The sequence below is a fragment of the Thunnus maccoyii genome, chromosome 6 (assembly GCF_910596095.1).
Source record: "Thunnus maccoyii chromosome 6, fThuMac1.1, whole genome shotgun sequence".
Taxonomy (NCBI): domain Eukaryota; kingdom Metazoa; phylum Chordata; class Actinopteri; order Scombriformes; family Scombridae; genus Thunnus; species Thunnus maccoyii.
In genome coordinates this window covers 24968736-24987756 of record NC_056538.1, presented here as the reverse complement: position 1 = coordinate 24987756, position 19021 = coordinate 24968736, and the positions used below count along the sequence as shown (strand labels likewise).

The 19021-nt window shown below is 41.1% G+C and overlaps 1 protein-coding gene across 12 annotated transcripts in view; it reads left to right on the top strand.

The window, feature by feature from the left end:
- The window catches only part of robo2 (roundabout, axon guidance receptor, homolog 2 (Drosophila)), a 343264-nt gene that overhangs the window by 167109 nt on the left and 157134 nt on the right, over positions 1–19021 (top strand). The window contains exon 1 of one of the 12 annotated variants that reach the window (XM_042413861.1): positions 12662–13433. The exons of the other annotated variants lie outside the window; for them this stretch is intronic. Within the exon in view, the coding sequence (XP_042269795.1) occupies positions 13379–13433 (55 nt within the window). The 5' untranslated portion in view covers positions 12662–13378. Of the gene's footprint in view, positions 1–12661; positions 13434–19021 lie in introns of those variants that run through there. 12 annotated transcript variants of the gene reach the window in all.

Genomic DNA, 19021 nt, shown 5'->3' with positions numbered 1-19021 from the left:
CAAAAAATTAGCAGACAGCTTAGAAGTGCTTGGACCATAGCAGCTGAGAGAAGGCTGGGTCAACACTGTGAAGGGAGGGAGAAGTTGTTAAACAGAGAGATCGTGCCAGAAACCAAATGGTGCTGAGTCGGGTTTATGTTCTAACAACAGAGAGTTATCCAGGGGAATCAGCATCTAATTTTATTGGTCCAGATGTGGCCATCTTGTAGTTCTGTGGTATTACCAGATGTCTTTTCCACCCTTTCTCTAATAGTAATTTCCTCTGCAGTGCCCACACAATATATGTGAGCCTTTGACACATTTTCATTGAAAAAATAGTAAATGTATTATTTATTAGTTACTCTATATCTCTGTGACATGATGAAATGATTGAGCCTACACTTTTACCAGAGCAGATATATCCAAAAACTGTCCATAACAAATCGTGAATACACTGTTATATATTTACTCTATCAACTCGGTTTTTACAGCTGATGCAAAACGACTATACACATTACTAGTGATGTTTGGGTTCAGACACTATAGTAAGCATAACAAATGTTAGAGGCAGAATTTGTAATGTGGCTGGGATAAAAGAGAGAGTGAACATCCACTGTCAGAAGAAAGAGCTATTCTTGGAGGAAGAGACAGTATGATACAGTGTGGGTTGAAAGTAAGCCAGATTAGACAACAAAGGCAATGGAAAATAGTAATTTAGTACCGCATTAAAACAGATTATGGAATGTGCAAAAATGCTCTTTGATGATTGCTTACAACTTTGATGTTTACCAGCTTCAGTTAATGTAGGACATACAGTATCTATGAAAAATAACATCTTTGATGGATGTTAGATTTAAGCAGAAGTGCAGTCTCACTAAGCTTCCCATTGTTTGGCCTCATTCTATCACCTCTAACTGTGCTCCGTAGCACAAATAAATTAGAAGAAAGTGCAGCATTGCCTTTTTTTTTTGTGCCATTTTACTATGTAAATGAGTAGTTTGACTAATATGCTTTGTTTCATTTTCCAGTTAGGCATCTTGTTTACTGTTTAAAACCCAAAGTTCTGTAATATCAGTCAGCACATGTGGTACAGTATAGCATGTTCAGAGATATTTACAACATTTAATATGCAGCCAAACACATGAATAAAGTGAGGTTATGATTAACATGCTATATAACTATAAAGCATTTTAAATACCAATGCAGCATTTTTGTTTTGATGACATTATGGATTTATAGGCTGCTATTGAGCACCCTTTGTGTATTCATAGCTTTCAGGTCTGTTTGGTTTAATGTCCCAGTGCTGCCGGCAGTATTTGTGGCACGGTGCGAAGTCTGACTTCTTCAGTGCTTAGACTCGGCCTGTAATGGCTCTGCTGGGACAGAGTGAAAGTGCTTCTTCAGCGCTCATTAATGGAGCAAATTGAACAGGTCTCCCGGCCTAGCTCTATAATGAGGGCCTCCCTCTCCTCTGCCCCTTACTTCTACCATCATCCTGCAGTCTATTGTTCACCTACAGTTAGGGTCAGAGCTGCCGAGCAGTAATTGTATCACTCTGACCCTCTTTTGGTTTTTATTTTGTCACAGAGACCTGCTCTTTATTGGGTGCAGGCCATCCCTCAGGTTGTAAAAGCCACAGTGCCCCTCCTCCCATACCTAGGGACAGGGGTGCTCCCTGCCTGCCTGCCAGCGATCAATATGCCACTGTCGTTAACTGGATTTGTTGCTGTGGTGCTTGCTTATGAGGCAGCAATTAGAGTGTGAAGTGGCAAGGCCAGGGTACGAGGCTGTGGCCGTGCAAGGCGTGGCCCTGGGGGATGGAAATGTCAGGGGCACAAGCCCAGTTTCATTAGGGCCTGAGGAGACTATGACGATCCATACTGTCTGTGTAATTCATTCAGCTGAGGGGGGTTCGAATTATTTGTGAGAGACTGTTAGCAAACACAGAAAGAGGTCACAGGTTAGGAGTTGCTGTGGACACTTGCTTGCTGTGAAATCCACTTACACCCTGTGGAATCCACTTACATGCCTCCATTGTTTTATTACCAGATCAGTGGTTTGAGCGAAGCTTAGCCTGAATGATACAGCTGAGCTGCAGCCTGTTGTCATGAACCAACTCTACTGTCAGTCACAAACGAAATCAATCTGTCGCTCAGTAAGGTGCTTCAACGTGTTTTCTGTATGTTCCATAAAGTAGCTTTTTGCCAGTCTCCTTCTTCATCTCCTACTGTTTTTTCCTCTGTGTATATGGGTTTCTGTTAGTGTGTATGTGTGTGTGTGCGCTTGTGAGATCATGCCTAAAAATAATTATAGGTCAGCATGGTCATGTCCAGCGTCATCTGTGTCAGACCATCCACTGAGCTCTGATCGGTGACATTGAAGCATTTATGGCGGTTGGAGTGCCTGGGGGCCCCCGGTGTCTGAATATTTTTCTTCCCCAAAAGGGTCATGGTGTCCCTGGACTAGCACGGGGAAGGGGAACTCTAATGCGTCATCTGAGGTTGACTCTGACCTGAGGCTCTAAATCACTTTCCATTTTGGGGGACAATTAAATTTGAACCTCTGATGTGCACTGGCATCAATTGATTCTGTCAATAGCACTCAGCATACAGGGGCGGGGCCGTCTGTTTAAGTGGAATACCCCTCAAAATCAAAAAGTTGATGTGTTTTATTTAATCCAGTGCTAAAAGCAGTCCAAAGAGTGTCAATAAATGAGAGCCAAATGTAAATGACCGTTTTCAAGACTAAACATCTAAAATTAGGTTTTGTTTTTGTCACTTCGTAACAATATGTTGCTCAAACTTGCTTTAGTGATTGTACAGAATATTGTTTATATGTCAATGTCCAAATAGGTTTTCTATTATAATTTCACTGTTCACAACCACAGTAAGTCATCCTGTGTAGTCTCAAATTGCTCCATGGAGCTGTACATGGCAACACCCCAGACTAAAGGAGGCAACAAATTTTAGTTTCTGGCAATAGGGGACAACAGATGTTCACCACACATCAAACTGTCCCAGGCCACAGGGTTACCAAATATGAATATTGAGATTAATGTTTCCCCCTTTAACACCTGACTAAAGGTGAGGATCACAGCAGACAATTTAAAGGACTTGAGGGGATAATATTGTTTTTCTAGTCATGATTACAGCCAGTTAATAGTGTACAGAGGGGACAGGGAGACTGGAAAGGTTTGGGACAAGAGAGAAGGTGAGAGGAGCAGGTTTCATTCTGGGCTCCATTCCAAAAGTGAGTGCATAGTTGAGAGCGTGTAAAAAAAAAAACAGCCTTTTAGCATATAAAAGCTGAATTTTGTATGAAACACAGTTTATACAGTCATTTTCCCTGAAAATGAGATTCTGTTGCTGCAATGGGTACATTATAATGTCAGTCATTAACAATACATACATTAGGCATAATATTTATTATACATTTTAAAATTACACAGACATGCACACACACAAAGAGTTTTCAACACATTATGGAGAAAGTAAAAAGTCTTATGTCAAAGTTGTTGGGACTTGAAACAGTAAGATTGCTGCCAAGATATTTCTTGAGATTCTTTGAGTTTTCAGAAATTTACAGAAATTCTGTCAACCACTCTGACTTTCTCCAGTGAGCGGGCTGCTCTGCTACAGAGCAAAGAAAGTTAGAGTATTTTCATACTGGCAAAAAAACATGAGCTCTTGCACAATATAATAGCATCAAAAATATAACACAATCCAATCCAATAAATACTGCCCTTACTAAATAAACTAACACATAAATACTATATTGAAGTGTGACACTCATAGTATAATGTCATTTCCACATACTTTTGTTGCCTTCTTAAGCAGAAAATAAATTTCAAGCCTTCCCACAACTGGATTGTCTAACAATCCTTAAATACTGTTTATTGATCACATGCCACCACTAGAAAGCTGGTCTAATTAAACTTAACTTCATGCTCACACCCACACTTCATCTAACAAAGAATAATAAATATTCAGAGTAGCTAATTCCAGGAAAGGTGCCAGCACTGTTACACAGAAATAGCTGGTACATGACTAAAAAACACATTTGATAATGGAGGAATTCATTTTTAGTTTAGCCCATAGTAACATACAGTAGAAGGGTTCAGGGACACTAATGCAGATGCAATTTAACACAGTATGTCAACATAACCAATTCTGGACTGGACAGAAAATTTACATGATTGATATGCTAGCACATATGTGCTCATATAAGTGTGACCATGTTGGCATGAGGCAAAGTGCTAGCAATCATACTAATACTACCAACTCACCTGAAAGCCTTTCCACGATAATCTCTTCCTCATTCTCCTCATTTTGAAAACACATGTCTTTCGTTAAATTGTTTCCCAAAATAAAAACTAGAATAGGAAATATACAATTTATATATACTGTTTTTACATGGGATAAGCTCAACAAGATAATAATGGTATTTTGATTAGATAAAATGCACCTTAGACATTTCAATGTGTTGTGCTATCTGTCTTGTAAAGTGTATTTTCCTCAACATATTTTCCTTTGTCCTTGTTGAGGATATTTATGCCAAGTTAACATTCCCAACAATGGGGAAAGAAATTATTATGAATTAAAGTTGTTGATAGCTTAAAGATACAATCTCAAAAATCTCTGTTTCATTCTCTTTGGTGGCACCATAAGACGTTAAGCGGTAAAGCAGGTGTGTTTGGACCTATCTTGACCTCACTCCCAGAGATCCAAACAGTGTCACTGTTAGGGATGTGCAGAGAGCCCAGTATTTGTATTTGTATCTGTATTTGTTGAGGCAGCAAGATTATTTGTATTTGTATTTGTATTTGGATAAAAGTGTAAATAGGTTTAACAATCCTGTTTTTGTTAAAGTGTTGCTGTGTGATGTCACGCTAGCACAAGTGAATTGAAGAGCGAGTCTGTTGCGTTAGGTCCGCCTACTCTCTCTGGCGGATCAACCAATGGGTGATGGAAAACGCGTCACTAACTACACCGCTGTGTGATTGGAATGCATGACGGGAAAGACGCCAGTGACACCCAGTTCGTAATAATCATAATATTGTAAATGCAAGAGCTTTCATCAGCAGGCCATAGGCTCAGTCACCATTGAGATTTGAGACATTTGAGATTATAACTTTAAATAAATCCATTTATTTGGGTGCTTTATTAGGGTTACTTGGGCATTCATGGGACCAACTGTGCCCTTACAGAATTCCCTGCAGAGTTAATGAAAACAAATAACTTCCTTTTTAAACAGAGACAGTGGACTGACACAGAAGGTTTACTCATGCCAAACATGAAACCACTCTTCAGTCCAGTCTTAGAGATTTACAAACCAGAGGAAATAGAGCCTTGCTAATGTTGTCTGTAGCTGTGGGCCTGAGTAGGAGGACTGCAGAGAGGAAGGACAATGTCCTAACTGATAAGGAGGTTGGAGAGATACTTGAGAAGCTCTTGTCCTCCCTTCCTCTCATTGCCTCCCTTCTGACTAGTCAGGGCTCAAGTATTCACTTCTCACTCATTAGCGTCTGCTGCCCATCGCTCACTGAACCAAACTGTTTACCCTGTCCTGTCATGGCAATGAGTAGCACCCTGTTATCAAGGTCTGCTCTAGGTGGGGGATGACAGTTGTGATGAGTTTCCACAGAGGCAGATTAAGCAGCTACGCTCAGGAAAAAGTAGGCCAGCTAATTAGCTTCAGCTCTCAGGACCCCGGCAGTGGGCTGTTTTTCACGTAGACAGGGAAATTCCATAAATGACAGGAATGTAGTTGAAGAAGGAGAGCTAGAATATGTAATAAGAGTGGGGGAAACGAGAATTTGACACAAAATAGAAAAAAAAAAAGAAGGAAGGAGACAGATCATCCCATGAAGTTAACTTTGGATTCCTTGCAATTGAACCTATCTCATATAGTGTACTTTACTGCAACTTTTTATGCTAGTGGCATGGCCCCATAGGTGGAAATTTGGTACGGACATCCATATTCCTGGACCTCAGGGGTGTACTGGGAAAGAAATTCACCCTTGGACTTATCTGCTGGGACTGAGGGGTGGGGGGGGTTAAGTACAGTATATAACTAGGTTGTGATTGGCCAGCGAGCCTCATCCCGGGACACACATGCAGCATGCTCTCATGCACACCCTGAATGACAGGCACACAGAGAGAGCCAGTAAAGAGACAGACAGGGCGGTCCACCAGCCCACCGATGCAGTGACCCACTGGGATTTGGACCATAGTGCCAATGGCAGGTCAATGTTTTCACTTGTCCAGTGAAATATTGCAACATCTTTCAGCTGGATCGACACAAAGTTTTGTACTGACATAATGGTTCCCAGAGGTTGAAAATTAACAGAACCAAAAACATTCTCATCAGCGTCAGTCATAGTTTGTGTTTAGTGCTAATTAGCAAATGTTAGCATGTTAAAACTCTGAACAAAGGTGGTGAGCATGGTAAACATTATACCTGTTAAGTATCAGCATGTTATACAGACACACTTTCTCATTCAAGTGAATGGGAACGTGTGTTTTGACTGGTACTGTATATTAGCATTTATATTGTGAGCAAGTTAGCATTTAGCTCAATGCATCACTGTGCCTTAGGGTTATGCTTGAAAATAATTTGTTGTCGAAGCCTGTTTTCACAGAGAGGGATGAGACGAGTCCCTCCTGGAAGACATTCAGAGTGTTTACACTCATTTGTACACATCAAAAGTGACAGAAATTGTTGTGTAAAGAATGAAAAAAGCTTGAGAGAAGTTCAGTCCCTGGCTATTTTAGCTACTCTGCACGCCTGGCCAATCTCTGCATGGAGTTGGTGTGGATGTGGGATTGTTGGTTTCAGAAAGTTCAGAAATAGTCAAGCACAGCCCCTCAAATTTCAATGTTGGAAAGATGTGGGGAGAAGGGGTTTCTGAAGCTGTTGGACCATCCAACAAGCAGTTCTGATGAGACATACTGGCAACTTTAGTACTGCCTTACAGAGCTGCTAGCATAGCTGTAGACTCTTAGAGTTGTTTACGTTTTTTAAGAGGGTTGCAGCCAGATTTACTTAAGTTTCTTAGTAGCTACTTTGAAAAGATCTTTTCAAGTAAACTAATTTGAATGTTAGTTTATGTTGAGCAAAGAATATTTGTTTTTTTTTTAATAACTTTTCCATGATTAGTCAGTGTAGTATTTTCTTCAAGATCTTCAAATATCTGCTGGTTTGTCTTGACTGCAGCATGCTTTATATTGCTAGCTACAGTATGCCATAGTCATCTCCTCAAACATCCTAATTCTAAATGTTGCTGAAGCACGGTTGGCTGAAGAAAAAGTTCCACGTTCCTAAAAATAGTTACGGTACATGTCTACATCTTAATAGCCATGGAAACACGTGAATATTGTTTACTGTGTCCCATACCTTTGCTTCATAGATTCTGCATGTTCTCATGAATTTGCAAACAAAATCACATATCGTAAGCTAGCTATTTAGTACCAACCTCTACATGAAAGTGAGAGACAAGAACAGGAAATGACACAGCCAAACTCAATGTGAAAAGCAAGAATTCTAACACAGTAATCCCCAGTTTTGCAACATTTGATAGGGTGCCCCTATCTCACTTCCTGTGCCTTTCAGTGAACTCAGAGGAAGACAGAGCGATGCATTACATACAGTCCTGCTGATAGAAGCCTCTCTCCACACTGAGCTCAGGTGTCATGTCCTCCATACTTTCTCCATCTGCCCTACCTCCTCCTTAAGCCCCTCTGAGGGAGTATCAGTGAGCACGGAATTTAACATGTGTCACACTGACTTCCATTAAATGTTTTATTGCAGAGAATAAACCCAGATCTGCTGTTTTATGTCTCCCAAAACCTGAGTTCTTAGAAATGTCTCCCTTGTTCATGTATCACATTCAAACCACAAGCCTAAATAGCAAAAGCTGTCCTAGTCGCCGAGGCTTGGCCAGCAGTGAGGGTGCAGCCTGCCACATTTCTGGACAGAGATTATGCTGAATCCTTTCTCAGTAGTCATCTACCCTTTTCTAACAGCATGGATCTTATTCACTCCTGGGTGGTGTGATTTGCATTGTTGAACAATGCATCATAGTGAGAGGTTTGTCACTTTTTCAGCATAATGTGATATTGGGTTGTGTGTATTAAAGAGTCGAAGGAGAGGGAAGAAACAGAGATATCTAATAGATCTATGGACTCTTTGTCATGCTGGAGTGGAATCCGTTAAACTTGCTAAATAAGAAAGTAATATTTCAGTGAATGTTAACGCGCATGTAGGGATGTGTTTATGAGTTATGAGAGTGCTGTGTTGTGCTTGTGCTCTGTGTGTATTTGTGTCTGTCACTGTATTGTATAGAAATGATTGTGTCAGTGTGTGTGCCTGTGTGGGTGTTATTGCCGAGGATAGTGCGGAGCAGAGCACAGCTTAATATCTATGTTTGACATAGAGTCCCATTAATAAGGGTCTGATCCGAGCCCAGTGACAGGACTGCTGACAGAGGAGGATCATGGGGAAGAATCATGCCCTGCTGAGGGAGCCTGGGTTGCAGGTAGGCCCATTCTGCCTTCCCCAGGTGTCATTACGGATGCTGGGGAGGGAGCAGAGGAGGGAGGGCCACTACTGACATCTACATTAATCACCCCTCTACACATCGTCCCCCTCCACACACCGCCTCCCTCTACCTCCAGCTCCTAATCATCCCTACACAGAGACCTAAACCCAGTAAGGGGATACTCAGCCATGAAAGATATCCAGCTAAGAGCTCCCCAAATACCACTCTGATCTGATCATGAGTGATGTTGCTACCTGAACCTCTGACCTGGCACACAATTAAAAACACTTTCCTCTTTCTCCCTCAGACACGCAGAAGAAGCAGCTTTGGTGAAACTACACATTTTGTCACTGTCTGCATTTGATTCATAGTTTGCATTGGAATTGTACCGTAGTTACATGCAATTAAAATGCAGCAAATGTCTCTGCTGGAATGTGTACTCTCCAAACCCCCATAGTGTGTGCTGCTGTTGTACACTCCTGATTGTCTCATAGATATCACACTCTCCACTTGGGGACCCCCTATTGATCCTCAGCTGTGCTTTTATCTACAAAAAACAACAACGCTGCAGCACTTTATGTTCACATTGCCTCACTATAAATTGAGCCACCAGATAAAAGATTTTTAATCAGCAACACAAAATATTAGAGGATGTACTGATTAAAGAGTGCAGCACTACAGATCTAAAAGTGATAAAACCGCACACTCTGCTTAAAGTTTTTTCTGTCTTTTGTTGAAAAGCAATAAAACATTTTTTTTTTTGTATTTTATTGTAGTAATACAAGAAATGTATTTAACTTAATTTTGCCACAGATGCCAGTGGATTTTAGGAATCAACTTGGCCGATTGAAGTCATGTCACTTAAGAAGTGGACGAGGATTGATGTGGGTCAGGCTAAACAACCTTCATAATGAATGGGTCCACACAGGATCCATCAATGAGCAGATGTTACAGGGACAATAAAAGGGGGAATTATCTGATTGATTATTTGTTTTAATTCAGTTAAAAACACATAATTATACAAAAACGTGACAGTAATTGCGACATGATTAGTTTCAGTTAAAACAAATGATCCACCTCAGCATATGGTGGTAAACTCAAAATGTTTTTGCAGGGATGGAAAAAAGAAATAATTGCATAAAAGACTATTTTTTTCCTCCATGTTTTTAATATCTTTGGTTCCATCTGTGTTATTGATGCACTTTTTCTAAACAACTACTCATGCTTTGCTTTGCCCTCAATGACATCACATTCTTTTATGTGTGGCTCATACCTCATCTGCATCCTCTCAGTTTTCAAATGAAAGAACTCATCAACCTAGAAAACCCTGTTTGTCCGTAATATTATGAATGTCACCCTAATAAAAGATCTGTGACGTTCGTCCAACAGTGAAGCATAAGCTCATATTAGAGTATCTGTGAGTTATCAGTCCATGGCTTAGCCCTTAACATGCCTTATCCTGAATAAACACAGCCTCCACTTTAATTAAAATAAATCCACTTTCAGCTTATATTTAGAAACCGGGGGAATATCGCTGCCTCTGCTGCAGATACAGTGATTGAAAGTGGGGAACAAAAGGCTGGGCTTGAGGGAGAATTACACTCTACTTACTTTTCCATCAATGAAGCCATACACTCTGTTGTTTATGTTTGAAGTGGGCTTTTCTTCTTAGTAAATGACCTTTCTCCAGTTCCCTTTTTTCTCTCTTTTATTTGCCTCAAACCTTCAGCAACACTGATGACACAATAAATTTTTGTTTGGCTTTGTGTGTGTGTGTGTGTGTGTGTGTGTGTGGTTTCATGCATCTGTTAGAAACTAGGACAGCATGGAAGCACTGAGAAGACACCATTTGCATGCAGCTCACAAACATATTAAAATATGAAGACAAATCACTGTGTCTGGCCAGCTGACAGCGCAGTCTGCAATGGGAGCTGGCTAGCAAACTTACAACATGTTGCAGTCCCAGTCAGGCCTTTATAGGGCAAGCTTGAACACGCAGCTTGACAAACAAATGGAAGAAAAAAAAACCAAAACATGAGCAGTCAAAGCTATTATTAAAGGCGATAGAAGTGGTTTCCTTTGCCAAAGCCATCCTGTCATGGTGTCTCTATATTTTTTTTATTGTTATTGTATTTATCATGGGCGGCTGTGGCTCAGGAGGTAGAGCGGGTCATCTATTAATCAGAAGGTCCGTGGCTCAGTCCCCCGCTCCTCCAGTCCGCATGTCAAAGTGTCCTTGGGCAAGATACTGAACCCCAAATTGAGTGAGTGTGTGAACTGTGTGAGTGTGTGTGTGTGTGTGTGTGTGTGTGTGTGTGTGTGAGTGAGCATTAGAAATATTGTAAAACTCTCTATTGCTCCTGATGAGCAGGTTGGCACCTTGCATGGCAGCCTCCGCCATCAGTGTGTGAATGTTGTTGTGTGTTATGTGTTGTAAAGCACTTTGAGTGGTTGATAGACTAGAAAAGCACTATATAAATGCAGTCCATTTACCTTTCCATTTACTGGGAGAGTATGGTTTTCACAGACACCCTCAGGGCAAATACTGTGAGTTCTGAGGGCTTTGTTCTATGGCTGACTTTGAAGGAAATCATAAAATGGGAAATCCAAAACTTTTAGGTTGTGCTCCTGCTCGTGTTGCATCTGCTCAGGTAGAAAAACAAAGGGGGCTGCTTTTTAGATCGTGTCTTTCATCTCTATATCTTCATCTGGTCATCCTTTGTTCCACTGTTATTTATATATATGTTAAGTTAATACTGTATATAACCACAGTATTTGCAATGTGTAAGTTTTTTGGATAAAATGATGAATCATTTTCCATTCTTTGTACTCTGTGAGGGAAGAAAAAGACTGTAGTCACCTTTTTAAAATGTAATATTTTAATATATTTTTTGGAAAACTGTTGGTGATTACAACCCCCTTGAAGTGATGCTGCATATTCATCTTGTGTTCTTATAACATATAAGTGACTTATTTTTGTATTACCATGTATTGAAGGAAATTCTCTGGTGTTTACCAAATCTGCTTACTTCTGCTGTTGGAAATAACAGAAACATGCATGTGAGGGAACAACACTGTTATTCATGTTGATTCAGAAAATATTGCTTTTGGGGCTGCATATGCTGTGTCCTCTTCTCTCACCAAGGGGAGTATTACTAAGCCTGGTGACAAGACGCTTGCTATAACTGACACCAGTAGGGGGAGCTCACAGCTCACAGCTCACTCTATAATTAACTGGTGAAGCAACATGAAGGAGGTTGCTGGGCAATAGTGCAGAGCACATACACAACCCCCCCACTCGCTCTCTCTGAACCTCAACATTGCTTGTGTCACGACTGCTGTGTCCACCTATATTATCGAAATTTGTCCATAATTTGAGAATAGATTGTGATGATTTTTTTCTGTGCTTGCTGCTTTCTGCCTTATGTCTGTGCACTTTGCCCTGAAAAAGACTCATGCTGTATGTATAGTATTGTTGGTATGCAGACAGGCTGCCTCTCTCCTTGTCTTGGTGCACAGCCTCAGTCAATCAGTCATTGATTTCTGACAGCGATCATATTTACAATTCTGCTTCTAAATACACAATCATCCACATACTATTCAGCATATTCCTTCACTGCACCTTTGATATGCCTACATTCACATATGGAGTCAAGTGATTAGTAATCACCATATTCTGAAAGAGTGACTCATATTTTTCACACCTCTTTTCTGCATAATTCTCATTTTCCAAATATTTTTTCTACCATAAAAAGCTATGCTATATGTTATCACATATGCTACCTGTTGGGTGTTTTTTTTTTTTTTTGCCCAAGGCACCACCTTACTGTACTACAGATAAGTGGTACAGTAAAGCTATAAATGAGCTACATAAATTAAAGTAAAAATCCAAATGTTTGTAAACGGGGTTTATGTGGGTTTACCATCCACTCCACTGCATCCCCGCTTACATTACACAGGGTCCTAATTTGCCTGTAGAAAGGGGGTCACTTCTTTTTTCTTCACAACTTCAGACAGATTTGGACTGAGATCCAAGTACCCTTCGACTTCCCTTCCTCTCAGCCTACTACTCCCTTCCCTTCTCGCTGCTGTCTTCCCGCACCGATCCCGTGTTTTGTGCAAGTGTGTCAAGCTTTCAGTGTGGTGGGCTGCGGGCTGTGCCGGGTGCGCATAGACCGTGCGCTCCTAGCGGCAGCGCTGTTGAAACCAAGAGGCAGAGAGAGAGAAGGAGGATATTGAACTGACTTATAGTATGAGTATACATTTACAGCGCCTTATCCCAAGCTAAGCACATGGGTCTTTTGGGAGCGGGTTCCCTTTGTAATAAAACAACTTTTTGGGAATGCATGAGAGTTGAAGGCTGGTTTCCAATCACTATCAGCCGAGCCATGTGTTGTGATGTGAGACATCGCTGAAGATTTGAAAGGTGCCCGAGACGCGTCTGAAGGAACCGAGGACCTGCGGAGAATAAGTGCATAGCCTACGCTTGTTTTCCAGCGTGGACTTTTAAATTTGTTGTCTCCCCCGGCTCTGTGGGTTTCAGCTTGTACAGTAGGTCATCTCGGAGAAATAGCAGAGATTGCGGATGAACTCGCGGGGCAAGCGGGGATAATACTCAAAGACCGAGAGTTTGGTTTCAAGGTTTGGTGGATATGTTTACCCCTAGCAGCTCCGGGTGAGGTGACCTACTGATAAATGGATCCTCTCAATTTCTGGACATTGAAACTGTCTTTTGTCAGTAACTAGGACCTGTACCCAACTCCCCGAAACACGGAATAGACTTGCCTGGCATTTTGCACATATTTTTCTGCAGTGAATTCGAGAATTTGCGCGCCAGCCGTGGATGTTTAATATGCTAGTATGGGTCCGCTAGCGTTCATCCTTGTTGGTGGATTACTGTATTTTCAAGTTGATGGTAAGTTTCCCACCCTGTGTTGTTCTGTAAAACTTTTTTCTGTCATGTTTTAAATATATGCAGGTTTGTTTTGCACACACTTCTCCTGGCGCTACCTTTGGCACTTCTCTCGTTATTTTACACAGGTTTGCGTGTAATAAATATTGTGAATGTTAGTTTTAACTTCGTTTCCCAGGAAAATACACTCAATTTATTACATATATTTTAAGAGAGTTTGGATCATTTAATAACTGTAATTTCATCAACTACGCAGTTATCAGGATAATACTGTTGATATCTAAGATAGATAAGTATGTATAAATATATTTCCTTATCATTATCTCAGCAGTTACTGTTCAACGCCCGTTTCTTCATAACCATATAAACTGAAAGTAATACATGAACAAGGGCAGTTCAGCAGATTCAACAGATTTCTCTTCCACTGGAGCTAATTATCGCCTTTCAGGAGGTTAAAATTAGGGCAGAGATGATATGATTTTTTTCCCTTCTCTGTAATAGAATATGCAGTCTTTTTTATTGAATATGATGAAAATATTATGACCAAAAGGACCAGGTTGAAAATAATTTTAAGGGCTTTTTTCTCTCTCAGACTTTGTGGGTCTGCTACAGTCAGTGTAAAGCAAAGATCTCTGAATATGAATGATTCTCAGGTTCTGTACAGTGGCTACAGGTTATCTCTCTAATGCAGAGACTGTGAGCATTTTTACATAGACATTTTTAGTAATTTACATTAAATCTTAAACACATTTATGCATTCAGATGGCACAAGTGAAAGACAAAGTAGTCTTAACACAATAGAAAGTAGTTCAGACCTGTGAATGGGAGGTTCACTGGATTGGAGGTGTTTGGCAAATGGGTTGTAATGCTCAGTCTCTGCACTGAAGCAGATAGTACTGCTGTGGTGATTTTGCTTTAGGATTTCACAACTGCAAATCTACATTGTAGTGTAAGCCGGCTTAAACCCAAGCTGGGACACTTGCCCGGTCTATTATTCCCATTTGTTTGATTAATCTTTAATAATGATGATCTTGTTGAATGTAAATGAGATTGATACTGTTTAATTTCTTTAGCCAGTGGACAGCCAATAGCCTCAGACCTCTTCGGCCAATCTGCCACGAGTGCGAAGTCAGCATCTTTTTTTTTTTTTTTTACGATTTTACAAGGCTTCCTGGGTTTCACTGGCCTACAAGGGAACTGGTTTAATGAAGGAATTATAACAGCCTCAACTGCAGAGTTAATGTGATGACTCACATCAATCATGAAAATAGGAGGGCTTAGGTGGAGGAAATCGTTATTGGGATTGGTCCAGTTTTTGACTGATGGAATGATAGGAGGGATTAAAAGGTATTACTCTTAAAATGCATAAACCTGAAGTCTCATTTCATTTTTGTGCTACTTTTGAATTGGACACACCTTGTTGGACACACACAAGCATTATGCAGACAAAGAGAGGCTCATGATCATAGAATGAGGAAATAATGCTCTTGACCAGTCACATACTGGGACATTATATCAGCACTATGTTGTGAGTGATGATTCACATTCATATGTGTTTGCTTTGTATTGTTTGTACAACTTAGCAGTATGTAAAGCTGAGTTTTTGTTGTCACTGAATGCAAGAGCCCGCAAAGCCCCATTTTTCTTTTCTTTCACCTGTCAGCTCCTGCTTTTGTTCTTCACAGCTGCGAATTTAGCTTCTGAAGCTTTTTAGATCAGCCCTCATGCCTTCTGTAGTTAGTAAATCATGTCCCCTTTCTGCTGGGATTTGGATATTTTTCTTTTTTACTCTCTTTCTTTTACCTTTTTTGGTGTCTTTCACTCTCTGCTCAGCCAAACCCACTGGTTGCTAAGCAGTGGCTGATGGCATTGCTAGCAGCCCAGAGGGAGAGGGTGCACATCTCCCCGGGAGCAGTGGATCTTCCCAATCATTTGCCTGTCACCCACCTCCCCCCTCCATCCCAGCAGAACTCACCCATCACCCAGCCCTTTTCAGAGGTAATCTGAGGGTCCTTGGAGAGGGAGGAGCTTCCTCTAAGAGTCCACTTAGGCAGACAAAAAGGTCTGGAGTTGTATTCACTGGGCAGTATAGCCAACAAAGCCAAGCCTTGTGAATGGCGTCAGTCACTGTTTAGTGTGCTGTGATTAATACTGCTAGTGTGTAGGGGAGAAGAGAAAAGGTGAGGTAGAGACAGAATAGAGGGATAGAATGAATGTGTGCTGGGTGTTGCCAGGGTTGGAAGAGAGAAAGGGTTCGTTTTGAGACCTAAAAGAAGATCTTAAAACAGATTTACTAGTCGTTATGGAGAAATTGGTTGATTTAGGTGGAAGATATTTCCAGGAATACATCGGTCAGCAGCTGGCTGGTTATCTCTTAAACTCCACTGCACTGCTTTTGAAGCTGCATTAGAACATGCTTTGCATAGAGGACATGCACTCCTGACCCTGTGCTATTCTGAGATCTCCTGCATGCTTGTGTCTGATGTAGGAGCTGGTGACATCACATCCATCCTGGTTGACACACTGAGAGGTGCTGAAATACAGTCCAACTTAAATCTGTCCAAGAGCCTATGGAGACGGACACATGGGGTCTCCGGTGGCCTAGACGGTTTTCAGTTCCTTATCCGCCAGTAGGGTTGTGGTTTCACTAATGCTGAGTCAAGAGAAACTGAAACCCTGAGGAGAGTGGTTGTGTGTGTGTGTGTGTTTGTTAGAAAGAGGGGTATGGGAGAGAGAGACAGAGAGGGTGTAATCAAATATAAAAATTGAGAGAAGAGTTGTTCAGCAACACATTCTTTTAAAGGGAAATGGCAAGGATGAGGCTTTATTACCAAAGCACCCTGGAGACCAACAGCTCTGTTGATGGCCATGATTGAATGAGAGAGGTCTAAAGTACTGCCCTATAATGGAAAGTAAGCCCAGATTAAAATAGTCTAGGTGAATGATGAGGCAGGCTGAGGTCATTGTGTAAGAGCCATTGCAATGTCTCGCCCCAAATGTGATTGTTCTGCTCGAGTTGGCAGCGTTTAGGCAGCGTTATTGTAATTGCGGTTCATTTGCTGGAATGGGGCTGCTGTAATGATGAACCTTCATCTGCCATCTACAGGAAGTTCCTCTCCACTGTCTCCCACGGTCTCATCACTGTCAAGGAAGCTGCTTTCCTCTACATCAAAGAGCGCTACTGTTTATTCTCTGATTAACATCAAAAATGAGTGGAGGGTAAATACAGTGAGACTTAAAGGTGGTGATCATAAGAGGAAGTGAATGAACAGGGAACAGGAACAAAGAAGTAGAATGAGGTTAGCTCTCATACAATGAAAATCAACGTACACAGGTCCTTGTGTATGTGTGTGTGTGTATATGTGTGTGTGTGTGTGTGTGTGTGTGAGTGCTAGGTGTTACTTGACCAGTGACGGGGGCCTGTCTACTCTTCTGATATTTTAAAAGCCAAGTCTGGCTACTCTGTGGCTCACGTTTCAGCAGCCATCACTCCACACATCACCTCATGGAGGATAAGACGTGCATATACGCTCATGTGATTATTTACTATTATTTACACAAGTGTGTATGTATGTGTGTCTGTGTGTGATTAGTACAACTCAGCCACTCAGACGCACGTTTCTGCGCACGTGTGACTCCTAACGCACAGGCGTGTGTGTACGTCATGAGAACTGCAATATTATCTGCATGTCCCTGGTGCTCTATGCTAACATATATTTGCATAAATTAATTTATGACAACATCGGGGATCCATTTTGGAGTTTGATAAAAGTGTTAACTTTGTGTTTCAACCAACAAAGTTCTGTATTTCAATAAAAAGTTATTTCTGTGAGGTCATGTTTATTAAATGCAGTGACAATAAGTTGTCCCTTTGAAACCAGTTTCAAGCTGATGACTCAGTTTAAGGTTTTTCATCTGGTAGAATTTCAAACAGGACTTGTTAAAAGCTTACAGGCTTTTTAATTGGATTTTATCCAGAATTTGCACAGTTTTTACCTGTAGGAATTTGAATTGAAATTATGCTTAGCCTTTAAATAATCTTCAGTATGCTACCTGAATCAATTAAAAAGAAAAAAACAAGTTAGCCGACTTACCTTGAGGGAGATGTTGATAATTGTCCTCTTCTGCATGTAGCATAATGGAAAACTCTAACCAGACAAATATGATGAAAACATACATGTGCATCTGAATGGCTAGGTTGTACCAATCACACACAGACACACATATATACACACGTGGGACTTTTAGTAATTAATCACACAAGCGAATGTGCGTGCGTCCCGTCCTCCGTGACCCTCCACGCCCCATAATGTGTGTGTGTCCGTGTGCATGTGTGGTGAGGGAGGTGGGTGGGTGGGGAGGGGGGGGTAATACCAATTTTCCTTGTTTTACCTCTGCTTTATTAAGCCTCAGCCAAGCATACCACTGACATTTACAGAGCAGAAAAAGGCCTAATGCCTTGATGCTTTTGCCTAGAGAAACGAAGACAAAAAGAGAATGAAAGATTACAGCAGGAGGTTTAATGCTAAGAGGTAGGCAGCAGTAAAATATATTACCAAACTTCCCCAGCCTCATCTCCCTCTTTCTGTTCCTCACGTACACACACAGGCTATCTTTGTACAACTATCTGTCATTAGAAGCATCCATGAGGGTGGAATTCAAACACTGAGGGAGTTGTTGTACACCTGTGATGCCAGTATAGTGGGAGAGTGTGTATGGAGGTAGGGATAGGGGGAGGAGTGATATGATTTATTGAGCATGCTGACTAAAGCAAGCGGTCAGGGCTTTCACCTGTCTCACACACCTGTACTTAAAGAATACACACCTGTGCTTACCCCTCTGGGCCCCATGACACAGATCTAATCCTTGCTCTGTTGCTGATTAAGACTTTTAGGCAGGCTGACAGACAGAAAATGTTGATCTGATTACAGTTATATAATCCCTACCCTGATGATTAGATGATATTGAATAAACCCTTATTGATCAATGGCAAATACCCAGCCAGCGGTTACAAACAAAACTCCCTGTATGTAGAACAGTAGTGTGGATGTGACGAGCATTCTTATCTCCATAAAACTTGATTATCTTAAAAGCGTGCCAAAATGCAGACAGGAAGTCAGGATGGCGTATACAACACAGGCTTGTAATGCTGTAAACTTGCTGGAAGAGACAGCGTGTGCTCCTTATCAGTGTTTTTATGTTGTATGCCGCAGTGAAACATCGTGTGTTGGGGAGCGACTAATTACTCGGTATACCATTGCCCTCACGCTGCCCTGTGGTTGGCTGTCTCGCAGCAATGTTCAGATAGAAGGATAGGATGTCAAGGTTGAATGACTCGCAGAAGTACATGCAACTATATATGACTATACATGCTCATGGGTGCAAGCCCACACACATACACACACAGATGTAGGCAAATGCATGCTGGCAGCCATGCATACATGAAGACACTGTGGTTAAACAAAGCTCTTTGCAAAAGGAACCAGTAATGAGACACTAAATAAAATGCAAATGAGCTGAATGCAGAAAGCATTCAAAGTATACACATTGCTGTTTAAGAAACATACCTGTCTATAGTATATTTCTAGTCA